Source organism: Triticum dicoccoides, chromosome 2A (genome assembly GCF_002162155.2).
Source record: "Triticum dicoccoides isolate Atlit2015 ecotype Zavitan chromosome 2A, WEW_v2.0, whole genome shotgun sequence".
In the NCBI taxonomy this organism is placed as follows: domain Eukaryota; kingdom Viridiplantae; phylum Streptophyta; class Magnoliopsida; order Poales; family Poaceae; genus Triticum; species Triticum dicoccoides.
This window is the reverse complement of record NC_041382.1, coordinates 721,268,048-721,282,516: the sequence shown is the minus strand read 5'-3', so window position 1 is coordinate 721,282,516 and position 14,469 is coordinate 721,268,048. Positions and strand designations below refer to the sequence as shown.

General features: G+C 44.8%; 3 protein-coding genes across 4 annotated transcripts; 1 reads left to right on the top strand and 2 right to left on the bottom strand.

Annotated features, from left to right (window-relative positions):
* Positions 1–802: 802 nt before the first annotated feature.
* Positions 803–1,707, top strand: LOC119352072. Its single transcript, XM_037618811.1, has 2 exons — positions 803–1,103; positions 1,209–1,707. The coding sequence occupies exons 1-2, from the start codon at positions 944–946 to the stop codon at positions 1,427–1,429; spliced, it is 381 nt and encodes a 126-aa protein (XP_037474708.1). The 5' UTR covers positions 803–943; the 3' UTR covers positions 1,430–1,707.
* Positions 1,708–2,701: 994 nt separating this feature from the next.
* On the bottom strand, positions 2,702–6,109 carry LOC119356592. Of its 2 annotated transcripts, none has more exons than XM_037623572.1 (3): positions 3,216–6,109; positions 3,048–3,114; positions 2,702–2,961 (listed from the first exon to the last, which is right to left on the bottom strand). In XM_037623572.1, exon 1 carries the CDS (start codon positions 6,080–6,082, stop codon positions 3,947–3,949), a length of 2,136 nt encoding a protein of 711 aa, XP_037479469.1. In that variant the 5' UTR covers positions 6,083–6,109; the 3' UTR covers positions 2,702–2,961; positions 3,048–3,114; positions 3,216–3,946. The 2 variants fall into 2 exon arrangements, with proteins under 2 accessions (XP_037479469.1, XP_037479470.1); XM_037623573.1 differs by having other exon boundaries at positions 2,702–2,942.
* A 4,833-nt stretch (positions 6,110–10,942) lies between these two features.
* Positions 10,943–14,126, bottom strand: LOC119352071. The gene is made up of 5 exons (XM_037618810.1): positions 13,661–14,126; positions 12,018–13,573; positions 11,810–11,911; positions 11,618–11,707; positions 10,943–11,470 (listed from the first exon to the last, which is right to left on the bottom strand). Exons 1-2 carry the CDS (start codon positions 14,024–14,026, stop codon positions 12,110–12,112), a joined length of 1,830 nt encoding a protein of 609 aa, XP_037474707.1. The 5' UTR covers positions 14,027–14,126; the 3' UTR covers positions 10,943–11,470; positions 11,618–11,707; positions 11,810–11,911; positions 12,018–12,109.
* Positions 14,127–14,469: the final 343 nt, after the last annotated feature.

The window sequence follows — 14,469 nt, the reverse complement described above, 5'->3', positions numbered from 1 at the left end:
CAAAATCTGAACCAAAAGCGGAAGCAGTTCAAGACGTGCTTTCCAAAATCTGAAAAAGCTGTATCAACTGGTTTGCCAAATGACCTACATCTTTTTCACATCAGATTTTCCACAGTTATTTTTCCACAGCAGATTTTTCACAGTTGCTTTTAGAAATCCACAGCTAAACCAAACAGGGCCTAACACACACTAACCTTCCCCGCTCCAGCTGTAATGAACTCGCTGTATTTGAGCGCATGACATCAATGAGGGAACCGGTTTTTCTAGTTCTTCGTTTTTACCGGTTTTTGTTCAGTTTCGGTTGGTTTTTCTTTTTCCCTTTTATTTATTTTCTTATTTTTTTCCTTTTATATTTGTTATTTTTTCTCCTTTTTCTTTTAAAATTTTATGAACTTTTTCCCAATTTCATAAAATTTTATGAAAATCACGAAATAAAATCATATTCGTGATTTTTAAAAAATTTGTGAACATTTATTAAATCCTTGAACTTTTTTCAATTCCATGATTTTTTCCCAAATTAGTGAAAAAAAATTCAGATTCATGAACTAATTTTTCTCCGAACTCGTGAACTTTTCCAGAAGCGCGGTCTCTTCTCAAGTTCATGAACTTTTTCTGGAAAAGTCAGCGGTCAGCTACTAGTCAACTTGTCCAACCAAGCGAGCGAACGGGACAACTAGCGAGTGACCCAAGTATTCGCGTGTGTTGGGCCGGCCCACGCTTATGTTGGGTGATGTGAACACCGGCGGCAAACCGGCGGCAGAAGGCTCTGGAGACTTCTCCCATCTCCCATCTCTTTCAAAATTCAAAATTCGAATGACCACAACGGCACCATGTATATATAAACCCACCCTGTCTATCCCCAATTCTCCATCCACCATCTGATTCTGCCCCCTTTCTTCCTCCCACCGATCCTGAAGAGCTCGCACCGCCGGCGGAGAGAGCCATGAGGAGCGGCGGCGACGTCAAATCCTTCTTCCGGCAGCAGAAGGCCCACTCCGGCGCGGCGGCCGCCACCAAGCCCGCCGGCGGCGTCTCCAAGAAGGCGGCGCACCACCACCAGAAGCAAGCGGCGGCGGCGGCGCATCTCCTCCGCCCGATACGAGGTATGCCGCCGCATGCCCAATCCCACGCAGTCGCCGTCCGATCCCAGCGGATTGACTGATCGATCTATCGATCTGTTTTTTTTTTCTTTAATTCTTTGGCTGCAGCTGCGGCAGATCACCGCGACGGCGCTGACGCGGCGAGGAGGGAGGAGGAGGAGGACGCGGAGAGGACGGCCCGGGAGTTCGACACGGACACGCGCTACGGGCCCTGCCTCGGCCTCACCCGCGCCCAGCGCTGGCAACGCGCCGCCGCGCTCGGCCTCGCCCCGCCGCCGCACGCGCCCTGCTCCGACCACCAGCCGTGCCTCTGGGAAGGCCGCGTCTAGAGCGTCGCATCGCCCTGCGGCCAAAGGCCCATCGAATCGAATCGTCGATCCGCGCCACCTCCTCGTGGTTCTACCAACTGCTTTCTTCGTGTTGTCTTCAGTCTTCCTCTGTACGTCTGTCTGCGTCTGGATCGATGCTGCTGCGTGCGTGTGATGGATGCCTTGTGATCCGGTGTGTTATTTTAAGCTTAATCTTTGCTGCATCCGGTGTGCTGAGCCAATCTACATCCCATTGCGATTCCATTTTATACATCGCCTGCACTTCTTGACTTGTGCTCTGTCATTGACTTCATGAGCGGTTCACAAAATTTTCCAATCTCAAATGCAAGCAGAGACGCAACATTTACAACCGTCTGGACTTGATACGGAGAAATTTACAACTGTCTGGACTTGATACTGAGAAAGACTCGACAGGCAACCGACCAATTCATTCTTATTTCACAGCAATAACACAAGTTGATCACAAGTACCACCACATGCTAATAGAAGAAGATGCTCGGAGGCCCAGCCACAGTTACTCCCAAGTACAAGTGCCATTTCAGCATTTCTCACTTGATTTACATTTTTATGATTCAGTACCAATCCAAAAAAAAAACCCATGGACATGGAGTAGGATTTGACAGGAAACCAGCCATCTTTAGTCTAGCAGGCCGCCAGCATATTTAGTCATCTCAAATAACACAATGTTTACACATGTTCTTGTTCAATGGATGATCACAGGACATAAAGGATGCAAATAAACAGGTTCTGGTTCAGAAAGGCAGAAAGCCATAATAAGTTCACATCTGCTACGTATCATCTTGACAGTTACTCCCTCTGTTCGGAATTACTTGTCTCGAAAATGGATGTATCTAAAACTAAAATACATCTAGATACATCCACTTCTGAGACAAGTAATTCCGAACGGAGGGAGTAGTTGTCTACATATCTAATGCTCAGTCGAGCAAGCAGAGACGCTTGCAGTCGCAGGCAGGCTCCCCGCAGCAACAGAACATTTGCATGCATAATATTCTTATATGTAAGTATATGCTCAAAGATTTTCCATTTGGCAGCAATAAACAAGTTCATCATCACAAGTACCGCATGCTAACATTAGGAATCCATCGCAGTTACTTCCAAGTACCAGTGCCATTTTAGGATTCCTGACTTAATTAGCTTTTATAATCAGTAATAAACAAAAAAAACAATGGACATGCCTTAAGATTTGACAGGCAACCAGGCTCCTTTTATTTAGCAGGCCACCACAATCAAGCTCACACATGGTCCAACATATATTCATGCTAAATAATAACAAGATATAAGAGATGATGGTCACAAAACATAAAGGATAACACACCAGTACGTACGAGGGTCATTTCACACTGAAAAACACAGACAGGTTGCGGTTCATAAAGGGAGAAAGCCAAAACAAAAGTTCACAGCTAGTAATCGCGACAAAACGTATGCACAAGATAATCGAGTAGGCGCATTGCTGGACGCTCCAGATTTAAGCATCAATTAAGCTCCTGCAGGCCTGGCCATCAGCAAGTAACCTGTCAAATGACTAATGCATAAGCTTCCAACACAATTACAGAGGTGATACAACTTCTATAGAAAAACAAACAAGCAATGCACTCACCACTTCACTCCATGTGTCGGCATGCGTAAGAACAACTCCAGAGATCGCTAACGGTTCCTGCTACGACCTGCATGCATACAAGCGTCAAAGAGTTGGAGACAACAGCATAAGGAGGTAAATACTTTCAGACTCATAAGATGAGAAAAATTTTGTTTATCGGTCACAGACCTAGTGATGCAGTGTTAAGGAATTCTTCGTCTTCAGGGAACAGCTGCAGATTTTTTGATTTCAGAAGGTACTCGACAGCGGCAGCGTGGAAGTCCATCAAACTGCCGATTTTAATGAGCTCCGCGAGCAAAGGGACCTGATCTGCCTTCTCGAAGAGCAGCCCCTGGGATATCTCATCCGCAAAGTTCGTCGCAAACTCCAACTTCTCCTTGTAGCCTGGTGCACGCTTGCTTTTCTGCATGTAGAGTTTCGAGCTCTCCCTCTCCCACCGGAGCTTCCGTGTGGCCTTCACATCCAAAACGGCCCCAGAGGACAGCTTCACGTTGTATCCCACCGTGATTGGCTCACTGTTCTCTAGCACCGTCACATTGAGCAGGCAGGAAATATCTTGTGCCGCTCTTCAGCAGAAATGTCGAGAGCAGGATCGGCAAGAAAAGCAAGGACCAGTTTTATCATACCAACATTGATGACCTTACCCGAGCAGCTTTTGTTGGGCTGACATTTTCCGATGCGAGTGAATCATTCTTCCCAACAGCTTTGGATATTGCCTGGACTCCAATGCTATCGTAGATGTTGTTCAGCTTTGCTCGAGACATGGAAGGCAGGCTTGAAGATGGATACCATATGAACAATGACCGGTTAGGCAGCTTGTCGAACAAATCCTTGAGAAGTACTCCCTCCATTCCAAATTACTCGTTGCAGAAATGGATGTATCTAGAACTAAAATACATCTAGATACATCCATACCTACGACAAGTAATTCGGAACGGAGGGAGTAGATCATCAGGAATAAACACATCCTCTTTCTTCGACAGAAGGATAGTTCCGTCGGTACAAACTGGAACCTTGACACAAGCAGAAAGAAGCTTCTCCGTGTTTTTGCTCCAGTTCTTAGCAATGAACTGCCAGAAAGCAGAGCAGTCAGCTGCAGATAGCGCATCGACAGAGCTCTCCCATGTGCTCCATAGTTTGCAATGATCTTCAGCGCTAGGACCATTCCTCACACCAAAAACATGTGAAAAGAAGTCCAGCAACTTCTTGTCATAATATTTGTCCAAGACATGCAGCTGCAGGCTGAAAAGGTTGTCCTTATCATGAAGAACACAACCCAGAGGGCTCACCCACTCTCCACTTTTCTTTTTATTTGGTATCCAGATCCAATCACTAGTCTTGTTTGCAGGCTCCCAATTGTACTCCTTAAGGTACGTGTAAATACGAGAAATAGTAGCCCTGTTTTTGTGGCCTTTCAGATGTCGAGCAACAAGCTCATGTCCGTGTCTAACATCCACAGATACTCCGATTGCCGCAAGGGCGTCTCTGAATGAGGCTATCTCCGAGCCATAGAATGCTTCATCAATGAAAGGGCTATCTTCTATGCGAATGGAAGAATTCTTTGGATCAAACAGGATCGACTCATCAGGACATTGGAACCCCACTTTTGTCCTCAACCAACTGCAGCCTTTGATTTTCTCTAGAAAGCCCTTTGGGAAGTTACTTGAAGAAGCCAACCAGCTCCGAATGGACCTGGGCAATGACAAGACAGTAGCTCCAGACAAGTGTAAAGGATCCTTGGGAATGTTGATGCCATTGATGACAAACCTAGCACCAGCTTTCACTTCAGTAGTAACACCTAAATTCTTGAGCTCATCTTTATAACCATGTATTTCTTTGCTTAAACCTTGGTGAGAGTCACCGTCATCTATGAAAGGTAGGTCTGCTACTGATGATAGAGACTGCCATTCTGCATTGAACAAGATTGCATCTTTGGGAGATCTGAAACCAAACGATGTACGCAACCACTTCTCATTCAGCATGCAACTGAAAAGCTCGACAGGGAGCGCGCCCTGTGTTTTCAGCTGCCCATAACATGCTAGCAGGGCTAGGACACTCGCCTTTGGAAGTGATGAGTTCAGAACCATCTGCTTGAACAAGTGAGCTACAGCCTTTGATGCCGCCTCCAATTTTGCTATCAACCCGGTCTTCTCCAACTCTGCTTTGTAGGGACTAAGCTTACTCCCATCAAATCTGAAATCAACTACAGGAACCCCATCAAAGACCTTTAGAAGGCACTCCCATCGAGGATCCACAAGAAAAGATTCATTAGGAGCACGGAACCCCACACTGGTCTTCACCCATTTTAAATCTTTGATCTTTCTTATGAAGGCATCGCATGAGTTCACATGCTGGATACATTTGAGGATTAGCACAGTAGCCTCAGGAGTAATAGCAGCCGAACTGAACTTGAAATTATCAATCACAAGTTTGTAGCTGTCTTTAAATTCAACAAGAACACCGAGCAAGTTGAGCTCTGGTTTGTAGGTAAGGATGTCGTCGCCATAGAACTTGACATCAAGGAACGGCTGGCTACTGATACAGGATGCAACTGCCCAGCCTGAATCATAGATGATACAACCAACTGGAGACCTGTAGCTGAGAGTACTCTTCATCCACTGTCCATCTTTGACACTGTTGATGAGTTCGCTTGGCGATAGAACTTTCTCTCGAAGAAACCGAATCAGCCGAAGGAGTGAGTACACATTCTCTCTGATCAGCGTATTGCTTGCAGCCATAGACATGAGGCGGCTGCCGATGTACGCTGATGCCTCCTGAAATTCAAATCTAACTCCGATCGCCTTGAGTTCCTCCCAGTACAAATGCAGCTTGTTTTGATAGAACTTTTGGTCAATCATCGGTATATCAACAAACGAGGAGCCACTTTGCAAAAGAACTCCCCACTCAGAACTGGACAGAAATGATTGATTTGGTGGCTTGTACCCAACTGATGTCCTAAGCCAACTTCCCTGTTTTACACAAGCCAGAAATTTAGCCGGTAATTGTACCTTCTTGACTTGAGACTCTGTATCCATTGCAAAAGCAAGATTGCATTGTCAACGGTTAGAGGCGATGAGACTGTAGGAAAGCTTGCATCTGGAGGGTGTATGAATGGAATGTCTGAAGCCAGCAATTGTGTCTTCAGGAAAACCAAGAGCTAGGTATGCACTTCTTCTCAGATGCAATGCACAATCTGTCACTCAGTTGAGTAGCTTTAGAAATGCTCCAGAAAGAGATAGCATTGTTCCGATCAACATACTTCAGCAGGGGAATAGACATCATTTTTGTACCGGAGAAACAGTTCTGCCAATTGTCGGCGACAAAGGATAAAACCTCGAGATAAATCTGTTCATTTACCTCCTTGACAAGATTAGAGCCCTCGATGCATTTGACGTACCACTCGGTGCTCACACTTTTAACACCAAGAAATGATAGCACGGTATTATACGTGGACTTGTCAAAATGAGAGCTGAGGATGTAGCTGCCATGAGTTGAGAGATTCTTCAGGTCAACTCCAGATTCCCATGCGGCCATGCCTTGCTGAGAATACTCCAAAAGGCCGGTTTCAGCCGTCCAACCTCACCAGGTTTGCAAAATATTTTCTGTGAACTATGAGACTCACATGGTACTATATCCTCGACAAGAATCTTGTTTTTGATGCCAGTCCTAACTGGCTCAAGTAGTGGGATTAGTGAATGATTGACCAGCAGGAAGTTAAACATAGAAGGCAAAGGACATTGCTGGTGCATCAGCGTAGACTTCACAAGTGCGACAAAAGCTTTCAGGAAAGCACTTTGGATACAGTCCAGAATCCCCTTGTTCCATGGACTGTCAAACAGAATAGCCTCTCTTGAAGATGCAAGGAGGAAGTCGTCCTGGATTATGAAGGGAACTTCGTTACCATCTCAGTGGGAAGGAAAGCATAGACGCCAGGCGATATGCTTCCCACGGGATAGACACTCGCCATGTGGGAAGGTCAGGGTGATGACCCACTCATCAATCTCAGCACGTTTGTCCACTCTATTCTCCGGTTCCAGGAACTACTGCCTCTACATGTAGTAGCCACACTTCTTCTTTCCCGTCCTCTTGGGCTGATAAATGGACCGTGTAAGACTCTGCATGCATGTTGATGTTCTTCCTTGCTTGGTAGTTCTTTTCACTAGAGGAGACCAGGTGGCCTTGCAGGGCCGCCGTACAGAGGTATCAAACCCTCGCCCAGCTCATCCCTTCGCTGCTGGACATGAATTGCCATCAGGTCAGCCTGGTGCAGACGGTTCGCTACAAGAGCATCTGGAGTAAGCTGGTATTGCAGTACCATCATATTAGGGAAAGGGGGGTGAATGCCAGTTACAGCAAAAAGGTTATCTGGCAGGATTGTTCGCCGGCGGCACCTGTATGCACCTTTCACTTCATACTTCTTGCAGATGATTTCTTCATTATCAGAGCCTCTGTGTGCAGCATGATTCTTGCTTATGCCAGCAAAATATTCCCGCTTCATGGGATTATGATGATCAACTGAACCATAGTAAGGCCAGAACTGCTGCTGCTGAGCTCTGGGGCCAGAATGTGCCATCATTCCATTATACTCATCCATATCAACCAGCAGGGAATAACAGTCCACAGTAAATGCCTGATCATCGAGTAACACACCATGTGGGTTTCTGAAGATCTGCGGGTTGAGCATCATAGCACTGGTTTCTTCGTTATTTAACCACCGTCTCTCTTCAAACCCCTGAGTAGCTGAGAGACGCAGGTGCCTCCCTCTGTTGAACCCATGATACAGTGAACCAACTAACAGCAAATCATCGTAGGCAGCTGGATCCATAACTAGAGTTACACACAATGTAAAATAGCATCAGATTGAGAAGTGTGCAAAAATTCATTATCATAATAGCACATGCTCGATTCCGAGGTAAATAATAGTGTGTAACATTAAAATGAGAAAATATTGAGTAACTTGAAGACCAGAATACTCATTCATGATTTGCAACCTAAACAGACCATCATAGATTCAGCCTATAGGATCCAACCAACCATTATTTGAAACGACCAGGGAGTAGTCAGCTACCAAACAGAAGAGTGAATCATGCTAGCAAGTATATTGAACAATGCCCTAGAACTACCATTAGTAGTGGAAATAGAGCAAACAGTCCATGCTAAACAGAAGAACGGTGAATCAATTAGTAATCACAGTATCCAATTAAGCCATGAATTTACAATTGTAAGCAAGCCTTAAGCTAGATAGCATGTGACAGTATCTAGAACAACAGTTAGGAAACTAAGCTACAGTTGAAAATGGGGAGCATCCAGAGACCATATGGAATGGGCCATTTGACCATCTTTAGCATACTGTAATTAATTAGCTGAGCATCTTTAGCATCACAGCAACCTAAAGCCTACCTATGTACCACATTGATAGCCAACACAAGGATATCAGATATAACAACAGTAGATATTTGTAAGCCTTAACAGAATGTTTATAGAGATAATCTAGGACTAAACCATAGCAATTAAGTTACACTGAACTATGCCAACATATCAAAACAAAAATAGAAAATTTTGGCCAGATGACCACAACACACCGCAACAACACAAAGGCCAGCAACAACCCAAAGTGAGAGAAGTGAGGGGAGGAGAAGATCCTTACTAAACATAAACTATGACTCTTGGATTGCTAAACTTCAGCCCTTCCCTATGACTCTTATTGCATTGCATGTAAAAGGAGAAGAAAAGCAATGGTCGGATACCGTTGAAAACTTAAAACACACTTCACTTGTTAACTTCCTACCATATACATCTTGTAGTATAATATAGCAACTAACTTACAAAATAAACAAGTGTCCCAGCCTACTGTAAATCCTGTCTATACTAATTAAGGAATAACCCAGCATACACCCGACAAAGGGATGAACACATGAGGATGTCAAATAAATAAAGATGAGTAAATAACAAGCAAGAGCAAATAAGGGAGAGTGTTTTCCCTTATGAAGCAAACGGTAACAGCAGCAGTCAATAGCGCACGGAGCAGCAAGGTCATCACCAAACCGGAAGAAACAATCAAACAGAAAGTAAAAAACAGAGAAACGAAGCAAACTATATATACGAGTAGGTGTATTGTAGGAATAGCCAGCAGGTGTATCATTCGTTTCGTTGGTAGCCTCAACAACATACAGAGGCAATCAAGAAAACAAAATGAATCAGCAGGCTGCTAATACAACCATAGACAAAAGGAAGCAACAAATAAAAGGAAAGGAACATAACCAGGACTCCATGCACGAAGGAACAACAATCCTAGGCCGTACATGGGATTAAGACAAGGGACAAAAAAGCACATAGAAGACTTGAGTTTACAGGTTGGGAAACTACATCAGATGAAATTCTATGGATCTTTGTAAACTACAGTTCACGATAAATATAGAGTGTACCCAACTTAGCAGTTTAGCACAAAACAGAAGAGAACACAGGAAAGAGCCAGAAATTATCATGTGAAGTAATATTCATTCATAAAAATCTACTCCAGACATACAAACATCCTAATCCAACTAGAACAAATTATACTATCATTAGAAAATCTAGTAGCAAAATCACCACCATTGGGGTACTACTAGAGAACGAGATAATCTCGGCAGAGCTAAATGTCACGACGGCCTCAGATAATCTCTGCGCCGTTACTCTACTACTACTTCCTGAACCATCACCTGCTCCGACACCGCCGCGCTGCCGCAATCCCGTCGGCGCATGCCCGCGGGAGGAGAAGGCCACACGCCCGGCCGCCATGACGAGCCCACCACCTCCACCGGCCGATGGCCACGGCAGAGGCGGCCCAAGCCGCCCTCAGCCTGCGCCGCCGGTGAACAGAGGCGGGCCCCGCCACCGCCCAGCCCGTCGCGCCGCCGCGCCATCGGTGCGTCCGCGCACCGCGCCGCGGCGTCCCGGCCCAGAAGCTTCGGCCCGCGCCGAACCCGGAGACGAGGAGGTCCCGCCGGCCGGGCACCCTCTGGCGGCGGCGCACTAGGGTTCCTCCCCGTCGCCACGCGGGAGGAAGGAGGGGGGTTTTTCGGGAATTGGGTATTCCGTTCCGTACTTATGCGCCTCCGGCCAGCTACTATATAATAATACTACTACTGCATCTCCCTATTCAACGCGGATTTCTCACCCAAAAAAAATAGCTGATGACACGGCAAATCCAGACTTGTGCCAACAAAATTCATGGAAAACGTCGCGGATCCCTGATGTGCGCCTACGACACAACACCATGGAAATAGAGCTCAAGTTGCAAACGCCATGGAAACAGAGATCCAGCTTTAAACGTGGTAGAAACAGAGCAGAGGGAAGGGGGCTTGAGATTGAGAGCATTCCTTATTTAACACTCGCTTAAATTTTTATGCCCTATTTAACACCGTAAAAAATTTTCTTCCTTATCTAACAACAATGCTAAAATTTGTTCCCTTTGTGACACTTCCGTCTATTTTGAGTACTAACGGTGTTAAATGGTATATGAAAAGACGATCTTACCCCTAATGCAACTTGTGATCAAAATCATTCACATGGGGATCAATAACTTTTTCTGCTGTTAATTGCAAAACTGGGCAAAACTTTCCTTGTAAACATGCAATTCTGGACAGTTTTTTATTTCGAAATTTAATTCAAAATTGTGCAGAACCTGTGACACAATTCATGTGTATATTGTTCAACACACACCTTTCAAATTTGCCAATGGCATGAGGCACTCCATATACATCCTGACTCACATCCAAGTACACATATATGACTCACATATATCATGCGTATACATCATATTAGCAATCCAAAAGTGGCTCACATCATACCCAGGGTCACATACATTACTCCAAGTTCACACATGCATCATATTAGCAACCCAAAAGTGGCTCACATCATACCCAGGTTCACATACATTACTCCAAGTCCACACATACATCATATTAGCAACCCAAAAGTGGCTCACATCATACCCAGGTTCACATACATTACTCCAAGTCCACACATACATCATATTAGCAACCCAAAAGTGGCTCACATCATACCCAGTTCACATACATTACTCCAAGTCCACACATACATCATATTAGCAACCCAAAAGTGGCTCACATCATACCCAGGTTCACATACATTACTCCAAGTCCACACATACATCATATTAGCAACCCAAAAGTGGCTCACATCATACCCAGGTTCACATACATTACTCCAAGTCCACACAACATGACATGAGCAGCAACAAAAGTGACATTAAGTGAAAGAAATTAGATGGAGTTCACAAGCTGAGCCGCCTTTTGCTTCTTGTGCCCATTGCAGGGCTAGTTGGGTAAGCTCTTTTGCTTCTAGTGCCCATTGCAGGGCTGTCAAATGGAACCATCAGATTGTTTTGATCCTTTTTAGCAAGCTCCATCTTCCTTGTGGCCCTTAAAATAACAACATGGCTGTCAAATTATTGTAGTGCATGTATGACAACAATACATATGGATATATTTGATACATGTATGGCAGCAAACAACAATATCAACTATGCATAATATGTGATATTAAAATCCAGAAACAGAAAAGGTCACCTTTTCCCCCCTTTTGCATTTTTCTTGTTTGTAGTCTCCAATGTTTGGTTATGCTTTCCCTTCTTCTTGGTTGTAGTTTCTAAGTTTTGGCTATGGATTGCATGAATACATACAAATCAAACTCAGTTTTCGTTTGGCACAAATAAAAACTCAGTTATTATTTGGAACAAGCATTGGTGTAGAATAGGTAACCTTGGTGGAAAATACATAGCGGCTGTCGGTGCGTCATCACCTCTTGGCACAATGGATGACTCGGATGTTTTAGTAGTCTTCCTCCTCTTCTTTGGTGGTTCTCTACACGAGAAATGAGAAAGTAGTGAACATTCATAGGTGATTACAAAACAATAATGCAAGAAAGTAGTTAACATGCAATAGGAGAGTAGAATGGATAGTTGATTACCTCACAGCCATGAAAGCAGCAATGTCATCTTTGTTACCCTTCTTGCACTTATGCCAATGGTGCCCGTATTCCTTGCAAATAGGGCACAAGTGCTAGCTACTTTTCCTCCTTTTCTCACCACAACCCTTATGCCTCTCAGTTTGGGGCCGACCAGCTACAACTTTTAACAAGGGTGGATGCATGAAGAATCCATGGTTAGATTCAGGCCACTGGGTCTTGTCACACATAGCAGGGATTAGTTGGCCATAAGCTGCCCTAAACTTGTCAATGGAGTAAGATGAGTCCACATAATTCTGTATATGTGCATTGACAAGTGATGTGATGAATGCTAGAGCATGCTTGCAAGGAAGGCCGGAAACTTGCCATTGTCTACAAGAACATGTGTTATCATGCAAGTTGACGACAAACCTAAACCCGTTGCCTCCCAATTGAGTAACTTCAGCAACTTCTTCTGAGCTTTCTACCACCTCCAAGTTTAACTCTCTACTCTTTGCATTCAACTTCTTCATTATGTGGGGCAAAATTAATAAGCTAGCTAACTTCTTTGCTACTTTTCTCCTTCGATTCCACATGATCATAATCATCTGCCTAAGCTTGTCCATTAAGTCATCCAAGTTCAAGGACTTGTGGTGCTTAATCCATTTATTGAAGCACTCTGCCAGGTTGTTGGTTACATAGTCCACCTTACAAATGGTTGAGAACTGACTCCTAGTCCACAACCTAGTGTGCCACTTCCTAAGATATGTAGTTGCCGCTGGCTTTGCTGTCTCCATTGCAACCCAATTTTTCTCAAATATATACTTGTTCCATGAGTAAGCAGCAACCCAAAGATGGTCATCAAATACCTTTCCGTGATACTTTTTCTTGAAGTTTGACACCAAGTGAAACATGCATTCCCTATGTTCTACCTTTGGGAAAACTTCCTTTACCCCTGTCATCACCGCCTGCCCAGCATCAGTGCTTATGGCTAAACCCCTTGGCGATCCTATGGCTTGCCTAAGCAATTGCATGAACCAGATCCAGTTCTCATTTGTTTTGGAATCAAAAATTCCAAAACAAAGTGGATACATCCAATTATGGCCATCTACAGCAGTAGCACTGGCTAGCTGCCCCTTAAACCCGCCTGTTAAGAATGTGCTATCTACTGCCAAATACGGTCTGCAACCACTAAGGAATCCATCTATGCAAGGTTTCAAAGCAAAGAAGAACCTTCTAAACCTGATTTTTTCTTTTATAGTGTAATGATCAATCTGCACTATGCTACCAGGGCAAGAGATTTCAACTTGTGCTTTAAACCTATACAAATTGTCAAAGCTGCTATCCCAATCACCATATAGTTCTTTCAGAGCTAGCTTCTTACCCATATATACCCTCTTGTAGTGGATGTCAACCTTGTGGTGTTCTTTAATCTTTTTGCGCAATGCCTTCGCTCCGAGAGTAGCATCTTCAATCAGCCAATCCTTCACCTTATCACATATCCAAAACTTGGTTGCATTCTTCATCTTCCTTTTCCTTCTTGTACTAGAGCAATCATGACCACATGGGTTTTTCTTCACCTTAAAAAGAGAGATAGAGGTAATTAGCTAAAAACACTTGACAATTATGCAATAAATGTTCACAAATGAATAGAGTTAAACGATTACCATTACAGTACAGTTATCCTCCGTCGTAGAAGCATGTATCCTCCATGGACAATTATCAGCATCTCGTCTTGAACAATAGCCCCTAAACCAATGAGGTGTACTATACTCGGTATTATACTCAAATTCATGTTTGATTGCATGCTGAGAAAGTGCCAACTTGAACTCTTTCATGCTGGGATATGTAAAGCCTTTTGTCATTGGATGGTCTAATTTGTCATACTCTACATGTGGAGTATGCTCTGCCTCATGGAACTCCTCATCCTCCTCTACTTCATCATCCTCTAATTCAGACTCCCCTACTTCATCGTCCTCTACTTCAGACTCCTCTACTTCAGACGCCTCTACTTCATCATCCTTCATCATCATTAACAGAAATTAAGTGAAAAGATCTCTTCCTCAAATACACAGCTACACAAACTAGCACAATCTATGCATGATAATTGCTACTAGATGGACTGGCCCTTACCCATCTGGACACGCCCATGTTGCTGGCGGCAACTGAGTACCTCCCTGGCCTGAAGCTGCTGCCAAGAACGACCCAGCCGTGCCCTCGCCGGAGACCCCAGCCACTGCTGCGCCCTGGCCCGAGCCAGTTGCAGCCGAGCCACCGGCCTGGCCCGAGCCAGCTGTAGCCGAGTCTCCGGCCTGGCCCGATGCTGGCTCAACCCCACCGCAGCCCGAGGCTAGCCTGACGCCCTGGATTGACCTGACCTCAGCCCCGCCGACGCCATCGGCAAGCACGTCCGCAGCCGCGCCATGGCCGTCGTCCGCAACCGCGCCATGGCCGTCGTCCGCGGCGCCGTCTCCAT

Coding starts and splice junctions, on each gene's coding strand:
- LOC119356592 (XM_037623572.1), bottom strand. CDS start 6,082: ATGGATACAGAGTCTCAAGTCAAGAAGGTACAATTACCGGCTAAATTT.
- LOC119352071 (XM_037618810.1), bottom strand. CDS start 14,026: ATGATGATGAAGGATGATGAAGTAGAGGCGTCTGAAGTAGAGGAGTCT. Junction 13,574..13,660: donor AGGATAACTGTACTGTAATG/GTAATCGTTTAA, acceptor TCTCTTTTTAAG/GTGAAGAAAAACCCATGTGG.
- LOC119352072 (XM_037618811.1), top strand. CDS start 944: ATGAGGAGCGGCGGCGACGTCAAATCCTTCTTCCGGCAGCAGAAGGCC. Junction 1,104..1,208: donor TCTCCTCCGCCCGATACGAG/GTATGCCGCCGC, acceptor CTTTGGCTGCAG/CTGCGGCAGATCACCGCGAC.